This window comes from Fusarium venenatum (genome assembly GCF_020744135.1).
Source record: "Fusarium venenatum strain MPI-CAGE-CH-0201 chromosome Unknown EDB82scaffold_2, whole genome shotgun sequence".
Classification (NCBI taxonomy): Eukaryota; Fungi; Ascomycota; class Sordariomycetes; order Hypocreales; family Nectriaceae; genus Fusarium; species Fusarium venenatum.
In genome coordinates, this window is record NW_027072130.1 from 4,212,022 (window position 1) to 4,224,383 (window position 12,362).

Genomic DNA, 12,362 nt, shown 5'->3' on the forward strand with positions numbered 1-12,362 from the left:
ATGTCGTGATTCTTCCTCATTAAGCCACGGCGTTCCTTGTCGATCTCCTGACAGTCGACGGCATGTTCGTGGCATGGACATTGAACCATGGTTGGCTGATTCTCATTTTGAAGTCGGCCCATTTCATGCACAGTCACGAGTCAACGCGTTCCAATCGCGGGCTGGACGAAGCTCATCGAGCAAGTAAATGTCAAGGTAGACGCGTCCAGATCGTGTTTTCTAGGACCATTTCATGCACTTATTCACAATGGTCTCGCGATTTCAAGGTTGACTCATCATCAGGCCAGCAATTAGGAAGTCGGGCCGTGTCTTTCCCTGACTGCGACCAAAACATGATGAGAGGCCCACAATGTATGTGTTCAATAAAATGTCGAGGTTCTGTCCAAACTCTGCAGGTCTGCCTCATACCTTCCATCAAGATCGTTCATTCTTTCAGAGGCACAATAATTACTTTTTGAACAATCAACATGTCCTCCAACATCACCCTCGTCGATGAATACCTTGCAAAAGGAACCTGGAAGACCGCCGAAAATGCCAACTCAACCTACTCTCATCAAGGCCTAATGCAGTATGTCTCGAACCAAATCATCTCCCAGTATTGGCTCGAAAAGATCTACACTCCCGAGATCCGCAAATTTGACTCCGAAAACCGCTTTCACATCCACGATCTTGGGTTTCTCAGTGCGTACTGCTCTGGCTGGAGCATAGAGGATATCCTTCTTCAAGGCTTCGGCGGTGTCGAGAACAAGATCCAATGTCGACCTGCTAAACACCTTAACACTGCTCTCAATCAGATCGTCAACTTCCTATTCACTCTACAAGGAGAGCTTGCGGGTGCGCAGGCTTTGTCGAGTTTTGATACGTACCTAGCGCCTTTTATTCGCAGTGACAAGTTATCCTACACAGAAGTCTTCAAGTGTGTGCAAAGCTTTGTTTACTCACTGAATGTCCCAACTAGAAGTGGCTTCCAGGCTCCCTTCACCAATTTGTCGTTCGATCTAATATCCCCAAAGCGACTTGGTGATCAATGTGTTATCATTGGCGGCGAACTACGAACCGAGTGGGTATACAGCGGCTTTCAAGAAGAGATGGATATACTCAACAAGGCTTTCGCCGAAGTCATGATGCAGGGTGACGGAAACGGAAACATTTTCTCGTTCCCAATTCCGACTTACAATATCTCTGATGGAATTGATTGGGAATCACCTCGATGGCAATCCATCTGGGAGATGACTGCAAAATACGGCGTTCCATACTTTGCAAACTTCATCAACAGTGATCTTGATCCTGAAGATTTCAGATCGATGTGTTGTCGGTTGAGACTCGATCTTAGCAAACTCCACTGCAGAGTTGGAGGCCAGTATGGTGCTAGTCCGTTGACCGGCTCTATTGGAGTTGTGACTCTCAATATGCCCAACCTCGCTTACCGATCGAAGGGTTCGAAAGAGACATTTATGTCTGAGCTGGCTGTCACGTTGAGAGTCGCAAAGGACTCTCTAGAGATCAAGAGAAAACTCATTGACGCCAACACCACTTTGTATCCTTATGCTGCGCATTACTTATCAGCAACAAAGCATCGTTCAGGATCTTACTGGACTAATCACTTCAGCACAATTGGAGTGAACGGTATGCACGAAGCCTTGGTCGACCTTCTTGGAGAAGGTATCGGCGAAAGAAAGGACTTTGCTCTTGAAGTTCTTGAATTCGTCAAAGATCAGCTACAGGAGTTCCAGAGGGAGACCGGCAACCTATACAATCTAGAGGCCAGTCCAGCAGAAAGTACATGCTTCAAGTTCGCCAAACGGGACAAAGAGCTGTTCCCAGACCGCAACATTCCAACTTACTATACAAACTCCACCATGTTACCAGTTGACACCACAGAAGATCTCTTTGAGGCTATGGGTCACCAAGAGGAGCTTCAATGTTCTTATACTGGTGGAACCGTTTTCCATGCTTTCTTGGGTGAACAGCTACCGAACTGGAAACTTGCCCGAGATTTGATCAAGACACTAACTGAACGTTATCGGATTCCTTACATCACGCTCACGCCGACATTCAGTATTTGCCCTGTGCATGGGTACCGGGTGGGCGAACAACCAGAGTGTACAACATGTGGCGAATCGACGCTCGTATACTCTCGCATCGTGGGATACTTTCGTCCTACACGTGATTGGAACAGAGGCAAGTCGAAGGAGTTCGTACAACGCAAAGTGTACAAGTACGAAACCGGTCTTCTCTCAATCAGCAACGCTAAATTTGTTGAGCTTGAGGATCAGGTCGCTGCAATTCAGGATCTGCCCGTGGCCGGATATATCAAGAGCACTTTAAGTGACTACCCAGGCAAGACACAAGCGTCCATCGTTTTCACCTCTCGTTGCAATCTAGCATGCCCCTGGTGTCACAATGGTCCACTTGTGCAAGGCGAGTGCGACGACGTGACCTTACTTGATGTCTTCAAACACATCAACTCAACGTCGCACAAGTGCCTGGTCATCTCAGGTGGTGAACCAACGATACACAAAGGTCTATTACCATTTTTGAGGATTCTAAAAAACGTGGGGATCAGCGTCAAGCTTGATTCTAACGGCACATCGCCCGATGTCCTCAAGCAGGTCTTTGCAGAGAAGCTTGTTGATTTTGTTGCTATGGACATCAAGTGTGCTTTGGAGAACTATAAGCGCGTCACGGGTAAAAAGATTAGTCCAAAGCTTCTCGAGTCCAGCATTGAACTTATCAAGGCTAGCGGAGTGCCATACGAGTTTCGTACCACGGTTGTACCAGAGCTTGTGGACGTGGAAGACCTTTTCGAGGCGAAGCGTTTGTCTGGGGAGACGTTGACGGTGCAGCGATTTAGGAATGGCGGTACTCTTTTAGATAAGAGTTTTAGAAGTCTACGAGAGCATACTGATGAAGAGTTTGATCACTTGGTTAGTCAGGTGGCATAGATTGGTAGTAGGCTTCTGTACGATATTTGTGTCATCGTTTCAACTTGAGGTTAGGCATAGTCTTTGTTTCTAACCACATCATTTTCCGTGTGCTTTCTCCGTGCATGATCCAAAAAGATCTCAAGTCTACCCATCTAGTAACCTTCCATCGTAGCACAGCTCAATTACTAGATGGGTGTATTCAAGTTTTGGCGCCTGTGGTATCTACTGAGAAATGGGAACGGCAGAAATTGAGCCTTAGGATAAGGAAAAAAAAAATAGTCCAAGAGCGGACCTAAAATGACCAATTCACTCAACCTTTCACGCAAGCAAAGTCGGACATCCATCAACTCAGAGTCCGGGAGGATGGGACGAGGAATAAACGCCGAGAATGCCCTCAAAATGTACCCATGTATTTGATGTACGACAGTGGCTACAAAACATAACCCCACCTAGCCAAGAGAAACAAAGGTCCCTCGTGTCCACCAGTCATTGATCATCTCGCAAGGCTAGAGAACCCAGAAAAACGGCTAAACCTTGTCATACATGCATTATCTGGGTAATGGCTTCGTCAAAGTTCTACAAAGGAACCAAGACAAGCTATGACGCGGCTACCAAGAAAAATCACGTCTTGATAAGCAGTGAAAATCCCATCAGCGGGGTCCAGATAAAGCCAAGTTGAACAGATCCGGCAGCTCAATTATAAGCATATTCTTAGTGTCGACTTGGCACGTTGCATTCAAGCGCAATGACAATTACCGACCTTCCCAATTGGAGACGGATCTTCACTTTTCGACCGGACTAGTTTCCAAAGCTCGACGATAACTCCGCGATATCTCAACTTGCGGGGCGAATGGCGTGAGCAAAGCTTGGATTCGCTGAGAAACAAGACGATGCAGGAACTTATGTACGACAATCAAGGCAATTGGTATTTAAATTCGCCGACGCCCACCGATACATTGGGTTTTTGTCCTGGTTCCGTAGTTTTGTTTACTTGGCCAAGTCATCATGAAGTTGTCACTTACAACCGCTGCTCTTTTGGCAGTTTCTCCTTTGACTGAAGCTACCAAGCCGCCAGTCACTGCCAAGAAGCTTCAAAAGCTCATCACCGAGAAAGGGTACGTGATACATCCCCAAACAGAAACACTAAACTAACATCTTCAGTTTGATGAAGAACTTGGAAACGCTCAATGATATTGCCTATGCTCATGGAGGAAACAGAGCATTTGGTTTACCTGGTTATGCCGCCTCAGTAGACTTCATCTACAAGGAGATCTCCAAGCTCAAGGGCTTCAAGACGTGGAAGCAGGATTTTCCTGCAAACTTCACTCAAACTCTAGCCGCTGAGGTCACAGTCGATGACGAGACCTTCAGAACTGTTGCATTGACCTACACACCCAGCACTTCTGAGGAGGGTGTCACTGCTGAGCTTGTTCACGCCCCCGAAGGCGAAGATGCTTGTGATGTGGCCAACTATGAGGGTCTGGACGTGAAGGGAAAGATTGTTCTTGTTGAGCGCGGTCTTTGCCCTGATCAGACCACCTTTGCTGGCAAAGTCAAGCCCGCCGCTGCTGCCGGTGCCGCCGTCGTTGTCATCTACAACTCTGACGAGGCCAAGCTAACTGCAGGTACTCTGTCAGCTATTAGCCCGGACTACGTCCCCACAGCCCTCATTGATCAGGAGCCTGGCAAGGCTCTTAAGGCCAGACTCGAGGCCGGCGACAAGATCGAGGCTTTTGCAAAGATCATTCAGACTATCGAGACACGAATCACACAGAACGTCTTTGCCGAGACCAAGGCTGGTGATGGCGAGAATGTCGTCATGCTTGGTGCTCATCTTGACTCCGTCCAGGCTGGACCCGGTATCAATGATGACGGTTCTGGAACAACCCTCATTCTTGAGACTGCCAAAGCTCTGCAACACTTCTCTACCAACCTCAAGGTTCGTTTCGGTTGGTGGGGAGCCGAAGAAAACGGTCTAGTCGGCTCTCGCTACTATGTCAACAACCTGAAGAAGGACGACGTTGACAACCTTCTGGCTTACCTCAACTTTGACATGGTCTCTCGCGGTTTCTTTGGTGTCTTTGACGGTACAGGTGAAAAGGCTGGTCCTGGCGGACCTCCTGGCTCTGATGTCATTGAAGATCTCTTCCGCGAGTACTTCAAGGCCAAGGACATCGAAGTCACACCTGTCGGTCTTACAGGTGGAACCGACTACGTTGCCTTCCGCGAGGTTATCAAGAAGCCCGTTGGAGGTCTCTTCACCGGTACTGGTCTTGAGCAGGACGCATGCTACCATCAAGCCTGTGATAACATCACCAACCCTGTTCCTGAGACGCTTCACATTAACGCACATGCTGCCGCGCATGTCCTGAGCAAGCTTGCTATCGATGGCGTGGAACTTCTTCCCAAGACACCTGCCAATACTACCGTGGGATTCATTAAGAGGGTTAGAGATGAGGCTTCGTTGCATTTCCACGATGTCAATGTTGTTGAAGGCAAACCTTGCGATCATGACATCGTTTAGAAGATGTACAAAACAATTATGTATTATGATATTTATGTGAAGAACGAAATACAAGTTGGTCGTATAACGGCCAATATCCCGATGTGCGATTTGAAACGGCCCGAGAAGTACATGGTTGTAACTCTTCCTGGGCTTAACTCTATCACCACGTTCTTTTGTGTTTAAGCCGCTAGTTAAAATATATTCCCACTGGCTGGCACTTTGAGGCGTAGTATGAGAATTTTCTTACATTGTCCTCATTAATAATGGGCAGCTATGCCTTGTGTTGTGCAGATGATGATTTGAATATGGATTGGTGCCTCTATGCGACCATGAAGGCATTCTTTCCCCTGAACTACTAACAATCATTCACGAGTTTCTTATCAATTGCGTTCAGGATCAATTAATAACATAGCTAAGTTTTATTTTCTCAGCATGGTTCTAGTTCCAGCCCTGGTTGTTGTTGTAGCTCAACTGCTCTTCTGCATGTTGCCTTCCATGACGCTTGGCCTTCTCTGCGTCGACGTAATCCAATCCCTTCGTCTCAATCTCTCGATCAACAAAGGCACCAACAAAACCTGCCAAGATCTCCTTTGCTTGAGCGTGGCTATCAGGCTCTCCTGGAAAAGTGTCAGTCTGGCTATGGCATGGACAAAGATCATATATTTACCATTCCGAGCAACATGGTTCTCATAGGCCTTGGCAGCCTCGTAGGCTGCAGCTCCACCTATCGAGCACGTTAATATCATGGTTCATTTCATTTTGCTTTGACTAAGGTTTGCCATTCTTGTATGAAGAGGCATAACCCTGAAAGAAGTTTTGGAAAAGAGACTAGATACGAACCTATCAGTTCGTGTGACCACTCTGCCTCATGAGGACGTTGAGTCACTGTCTCGTACGCTTGAGCTTGGTTTGAGTCGTCTGAAGGGATTAGAAACGAACTGATAAGCATAAACGATATGACAAACCACTGAACCAGCCCATGATGAATGTTGTTAAGGTTGTGTTTGGGTTACGGAAGTTGTAGTAGAGAAGGTTTATGCTTAATTGTTGATAGCTTTGGTTGAGAGTCTGAGACTTGCGTTGATAGTTCAAAAGACTGTCATAGACGGATAGCTACAATTTATACTTTGAAGGGTCTTTGAGCCCTGTGGACTACATTACGTGGTGTGGCAGATGTTCTAAACTTGGAAGCAAGCGGTGACCCCCGCAAACGGAACGCAGCGTCTCTGAACATTAGTGACTAACAATGATACATACTTTGAACAGGTCGTCGGAACCACTGGGTTGGAGGATATCGGATCTCACGGCTCGCTCCATGATGCACTAGGCTCGATGATCGCGGTCGTGTCTCGGATAACCGGCGCCATTGATACCTGGATACGTAAGCTGGGGCTTGCTCTTCAACTCCACTTACAGCTGTAATCATCACCTAACTGGTCTTGATGATAGTGTCATTATGCGGTGTTTCGAATGAACAGCTATACTACAGGTCGTTAGTGCCGAGTTTGCCGGGCGGTCTTGATTGCACCTCCAACTAAAGTCGTCAGCTTGGCGTGCTATGGCGCATGTTGTTGCAGCAAGTCAATTGCCATAGCCGAACACGACATAATGGATGTACTCATCTGTGGCTGAACAAGTCTTGCGAGCCGGGAACATTTATGAACCCGCAAAAACGAAGGCAAATGGACAAGGGCAGATTTGCCTGGTCTACATATGGAGACATCACTTCAATCAATACATTTTGACTGGAAAGTAATTGAGCAGCGACTACAATGGGTTTAGAGATGTACCGAGACGTGCAGGGCTTGATTCTAGGCTTCCCCTGTGCAGTAGCTCGCCATGTCCCTTGCGCCACGGGAGTCTTAAATTATCGTGCTGGTGATCAATGGCATCGGCAGGATCCGCGCCAGCCATCAAAGCTCTGCTCTCAGGAGTGTCAAGCAATTCCGTTTGGGCCAGTAAATAACTACGACGTATTGCTATGTGTCGGGCGAGGAATCCATCTTCCAGGTCTACTGTAAACGATGAGCCGACTGGTCGTTTACGCATGGGGGTACTGTCAGTAGAGTTTCCGCTGGCTGCACAACTGCCGAATACCAGGAGAATGACAACGTTTGAACTCGCAGAATCGAACAGGGTTCATAGAGGCAGTCCTATAGATGTCACAACATAAGTCACAGTCGCCAGATTCTGTCGCGCTCCGAAGCCAGGATTGCCGCGATTGTGGCCGCGGACGCCCATTAGTAGACTGTTTGACAACAGGCCAATCTTGGAGGCACACAGGCAACTGGAGCTCTAATGCCATGAATCCCTTCGTTCAGTCTCAGTACAATCAGGCGACTTCTATATATGACGTATGCCGTTGAACCAAGCGACTCTACATGATCACAGTATTATTATGCGTTCGACTCGTCGCAACACGTATCCATACATTGCCAAGGTGATGCGGTTACTACAGGAAGGTTTCGTTCGCGGGATTGTGTGGTGGGAGAGCCTGAATGCGGTCGAGTATGCTGGGTACATCGGTGGAGGAGACGTGGGTAGGATGTAGAGGCATGAGTCGAGGATGCGAGAGTTGATCTTGCTCTAGGGGGTGTATCGACACGACGATCTCGGGACAGAGGCTGTAGAGCTGGAAGGTAAACGGTCAGCTATTGTTGTAGCAAGAAGCGAGGTGCTGAAGAGAACATACCAAGTGATCACGTTGGTAGCCGAACGCGCCCTTGGCTCGAGGCCGACGAGCTGGGCGAAGCCAAATGGAATCGACATCGAATTCCACACAGGATCATTAGCCCAGGGCCGTGCTATCAGAGGATACAGAGCATATTCTCCTGCTTTGGTGGCAGATCCATTCAATGGTGGTGAACTGGGCAGCTAAATCCCTTGTCCTCGTATATAACAATCATGTCGGCATGTGTTGCTCGCAACGCTGCTTCTTCTCGTGTGTTGGCCTGATCATCGGCTCTCGGGCTTCCATGTTCCGGACCCAATCGCGACAGCTCTGTGCGCGTTTCGATCAGCGAAAGGGAAGGCCTGACGGATCTGACGTGGCATGCGTTTCGACGCCATGATGTTGTTGCTACTATTGCCATTCGCGGGGTAATACACCCGGTCAATAAGCAATTGAGCGCGTCTCTGGAGATGAAGAGGGTGTTTCGCTCGAAAGTAGGTTGTAAAGACGTGATTGTATCTCGCCTTGCTTGTCGTTATATCATCGCGGTGTCGTTCATGGTTCGGTTTTGGTCGGGCTTGGTACAGCGCGTCTTGCTATTCTTCGTCTCTCTCGTCATCGCATTCGGGCAACGGCTTGGGAGGTCAGGCAGTAGGAAAGGTATCGGATAGATCAAGCATTAGGGCTACAATCTGAGGGACGTTTGGACACAACGGACATGGCCATTGAGGGTCGAGCGTTCCTCTCCTTAGCTGTTGTAGTGGATTGAAGGCTTTGGAGGCTGTCAGTTGCGGAGTTGGGATCGTTTCGGTTCGATAAGCTACGGTTGGATACGGAAAGTCAGAGTACAAACAGCAACCGACGTGTCTAGCAGGGTCAACTGTCTGCCATTCCGATGTTCCACGAGTTTTGGACGCGTTTGAGAAGTTAAAGTGAGGAATCAGCGTCAAACATAATGACAGTCGCGTTTAACAAACATGGAAGAAACAGAAATAAAATGACAGCCACAGCCTCAGCCATATGTCAGTTACCCTACATCGATGAAGAGAAGAATTAATAACATGCTGACTCGAGTAAATAACGGAGTGTCAGAACTAATGAGTAATAATAGCAAATTGAAATAGTCATTAAAATTATTATACTACGATTGAATACATTGGGAGTCTCTATGTGAGTCGGAAGACGTTGCGAATGTTCAGTCAGAGTAAATGGAATTGAAAACACGGTAGGTTCACAAAGTGAGGATTCAACAGAAAACCCAGCCTAGTGGATAACAGAAGAGCTGGCCTTTTAATTCTTAGTGTACAAAAATAAATGACCTAATTTTCTAATCTAAATGGCATAAACTGACTTAATAACTCTGTCTCTTGTGCGTTCAGCGGTCAATTTTTCTGACACCCTGAGGGCAGCCTCTTCTGAACGCTTTTGCCATCCACATTCCATCACGACGTCATTCTCTACAATAGTCCAAACGCGACATGCCCTTGTATCGGAACCGAGAGGTAAAACAAGGTCTCCAATACGAAAAAGGGGCCACGCGAAGCGCCACCAACCACCAACAGCTACGGAATCGAAGGAGGATTATTGTTTCGCCAAGTATTCTGGGCGCGAAGAATAGCACGATGAAGATCTGAGAGGCTCTTCACGCGTAGTAAGCTTGTCAAGAATGATGAGGCACTTGGCGATGCAGTGGGCGGAATGAAGAGCAAAAGATCAAGGGAATGACGATCCCAGCGACGCGCAGAATGCCTTTTACAGGGACAGCACCTAGATTTAGCTAACGAGTCCACTAACTTTACGCGATTCACCCTCGATAACCCAAGGGTTCATGACGTAGAGTTCTACAGTAGACCCATTTTCAGAGCCACGTCAGCTGTACTAAGATCTCCAAGACTTGCGTTTGTATGGCAAAATATGTTGATCGCACCAAGACAACGAGTTTTAGTTCCAGAAATACGTAGAGACTTGTCAAACTCTGTAAAGTAAAATACCAATCTAAAGTGGTTGAGATTGTGGTTTGGTTGTCCTTACAACAGCCTCAAAGTTAGATCACAGCTGCTGCATGGAACCCTTGTTCACTTCCTCCAAAACAGTACATCAAACAACAGTATCATGAGGTTAATCGCACTCATTGGTAGTGTTCTAACCGTACTGCCAGATCTTGTATCAGGGCAAACTGATCAGAAAGGAACAGTATGCGGTAACCAAAGATTTGGCAGTTTAAACGATTCCCTGTCATGTCAGTTCACCCAATCGCCAGCGCTAGATCTTGTACTGATTGATGCCCTGTAGATTACCCCAATGCATGGAACAAAAAAAGCCCCAAAAGTGGCTTTGCTTGTCTCAAAGTTGACAACAGCACACCAGCCTTTGATGCGACATGGAATTGGGACAAGAACATCCAAGACGTACATTCTTTCCCATACGTACGCTTCAACCACCCGAATTTACCCATCCGCCTAAGCAGTCTTGAATCGATACGTCTATCAACCGATTGGACCTATACACCAGGGAACCCAAGTCAACCACCTCGAGATTTCAGCAGTTCAAAATGGGCAGAGAACAAAGCTCAATTGAACAGCAAGGGCGTGCAGGCCAATGCGGCTTGGGATTTCTTCCTCGATGACGATCGGAATAGAACTCTATATCCCCAAGTTGCGGCCGTTGAGATCATGGTCTGGCTTGGATCTGTCGGAGATCCATGGTGGCTAGGGCGAGCGAATAATAGCATTATATCGACTGTAACTCTGGGCAAAACAGATTTGTAAGTGTCTCTCGCACTCACTGCCCTCGATATGTCTTCTGACCGCGATAGTTCATTGTTCTACGGTCGCAACTCGGGTGGAACCCACGTCTTCACGGCCGTCACCAAAGACAATACAGACATCATCTCTTTCGAGGCCGACTTCTATCCGCTTTTCAAGTTCGTCCTTGAGCAAGCGCGCAAACATATTGATGCACCAAATGATCTACCGAAAAATCCCTGGTTAGGCATCATCGAATTTGGGACCGAGACATGGTTGTCGAATGGCAACGTCACCTTCACAGCTGCCAACTTTGCGATGGATCTGAAGGGTAATGTGTCCGAGAATGATGGCAACTCGACTGGATCAGGGAATGGAGGTAACAAGACTACTGGTGATGATGGAGATAAAGGCGGCGACAGAGACAAAGGAAGTGGTAATGATGATGGGGATGACTCGACCAGCAAGGGCGACGAAGAAGACGATGCGCGACGGTTAATGAGTCAATCAGTGCTGGGATACGTCGTGACAGCAGCGTTGGTAATCAGTGCCATCCTATCATAAGATGTAGTATAGATATAACTTCAAGTTGGGCTTACATCAAACGCATTGTCATGGCGCTACGCGACGCGATCTAGGAAATTCACGCCCAACCACAGCGCTAAGTTTTAAGGGTCTTCCCGAACCCCGCAGGCCCTGCGATCCGAGCCAGAGTCTGCTGTAGGTCATTAATGCCTGATACGTCAACCATAACTAACGTTATCCCCTGTGACAGGTAATTGTTTCTTTCTTTTAAAGGTTACATTGTCCTTTTATTTCGGCGTTTTAAGCAATGGATTCACCTGCTGAAGCACCATACTATTGCATGGCGGATATAGGGTGTCGCCTCTGCCAATTCGAGTTGAAAGAACACGATTTAGTCATTGCACGTCTGTTGGTCTGATCTGTGTAATATTGGCACTGGCTTAAATCAAGACAGATATTGAGGGTCTATGCTCATATCGATAAGGAGATAAGGTCAAGTTAAGGTTGATAATCTTATCGATTGGGGGTCTATCCAATGGGCAGTCTCAAATGACAATGCTTCATGACCAATCAGCGTTTTCTTCCGAAGGTGGCCCCGGAGCAACTGTTCCTGGCCTTTCACCAGCAAATAATTACATTTGAAGGAGATGCCGACCGGTGAGTATTTATTTTCTGTTAACAAATCATCTTTCTTTTCATATTCTAAGTGTTATACCATTTTAATTATTGATTATTCATCTCTCGCATTAATGACAAGATGAGACCACAATTGAAATTGATGCTAAGCAGGTGGCTGATGTAACCATGCCTACGTGCGCTATGATGCGGGGCAATTTAATAACTGGGCCGACTGAGACCGTCACCAATGTCCTCCGATTGCATCGCGAGTGATTGGTAGTCCGATCAATGACAAATTCGATTTTACGATATATTATCCCCCCTTGGGTTTTGCCAAACATGGTGTTTGTGTTGTCCTGTGACGTATGTAG

At 47.2% G+C, this 12,362-nt stretch overlaps 4 protein-coding genes across 4 annotated transcripts; 3 read left to right on the forward strand and 1 right to left on the reverse strand.

Annotated features, from left to right (window-relative positions):
* Positions 1–467: 467 nt before the first annotated feature.
* Positions 468–2,945, forward strand: EDB82DRAFT_555045 (anaerobic ribonucleoside-triphosphate reductase-domain-containing protein; the record flags this gene model as incomplete). Its single annotated transcript, XM_025734406.1, has 1 exon — positions 468–2,945. The coding sequence occupies one exon, from the start codon at positions 468–470 to the stop codon at positions 2,943–2,945; it is 2,478 nt and encodes an 825-aa protein (XP_025585216.1).
* Positions 2,946–3,618: 673 nt separating this feature from the next.
* EDB82DRAFT_444743 (uncharacterized protein) lies at positions 3,619–5,669 on the forward strand. Its single transcript, XM_025734407.2, has 2 exons — positions 3,619–4,042; positions 4,089–5,669. The coding sequence occupies exons 1-2, from the start codon at positions 3,933–3,935 to the stop codon at positions 5,449–5,451; spliced, it is 1,473 nt and encodes a 490-aa protein (XP_025585217.1). The 5' UTR covers positions 3,619–3,932; the 3' UTR covers positions 5,452–5,669.
* A 54-nt stretch (positions 5,670–5,723) lies between these two features.
* Positions 5,724–6,536, reverse strand: EDB82DRAFT_498177 (uncharacterized protein). Its single transcript, XM_025734408.2, has 4 exons — positions 6,399–6,536; positions 6,274–6,351; positions 6,101–6,157; positions 5,724–6,050 (listed from the first exon to the last, which is right to left on the reverse strand). Exons 1-4 carry the CDS (start codon positions 6,412–6,414, stop codon positions 5,872–5,874), a joined length of 330 nt encoding a protein of 109 aa, XP_025585218.1. The 5' UTR covers positions 6,415–6,536; the 3' UTR covers positions 5,724–5,871.
* A 3,557-nt stretch (positions 6,537–10,093) lies between these two features.
* Positions 10,094–11,603, forward strand: EDB82DRAFT_574607 (concanavalin A-like lectin/glucanase domain-containing protein). Its single transcript, XM_025734411.2, has 3 exons — positions 10,094–10,343; positions 10,397–10,868; positions 10,920–11,603. Exons 1-3 carry the CDS (start codon positions 10,217–10,219, stop codon positions 11,410–11,412), a joined length of 1,092 nt encoding a protein of 363 aa, XP_025585220.1. The 5' UTR covers positions 10,094–10,216; the 3' UTR covers positions 11,413–11,603.
* Positions 11,604–12,362: the final 759 nt, after the last annotated feature.

Excerpts from the sequence above, each read along its gene's own strand:
- EDB82DRAFT_444743 (XM_025734407.2), top strand. The coding sequence starts at position 3,933 with ATGAAGTTGTCACTTACAACCGCTGCTCTTTTGGCAGTTTCTCCTTTG. Across the intron at positions 4,043-4,088 it reads AAGCTCATCACCGAGAAAGG|TTTGATGAAGAACTTGGAAA; the intron begins GTACGTGATACA and ends TAACATCTTCAG.
- EDB82DRAFT_498177 (XM_025734408.2), bottom strand. Across the intron at positions 6,158-6,273 it reads GTGGTCACACGAACTGATAG|GTGGAGCTGCAGCCTACGAG; the intron begins GTTCGTATCTAG and ends CGTGCTCGATAG. Across the intron at positions 6,051-6,100 it reads GAACCATGTTGCTCGGAATG|GAGAGCCTGATAGCCACGCT; the intron begins GTAAATATATGA and ends ACACTTTTCCAG.
- EDB82DRAFT_574607 (XM_025734411.2), top strand. The coding sequence starts at position 10,217 with ATGAGGTTAATCGCACTCATTGGTAGTGTTCTAACCGTACTGCCAGAT. Across the intron at positions 10,344-10,396 it reads TTTAAACGATTCCCTGTCAT|ATTACCCCAATGCATGGAAC; the intron begins GTCAGTTCACCC and ends GATGCCCTGTAG. Across the intron at positions 10,869-10,919 it reads ACTCTGGGCAAAACAGATTT|TTCATTGTTCTACGGTCGCA; the intron begins GTAAGTGTCTCT and ends TGACCGCGATAG.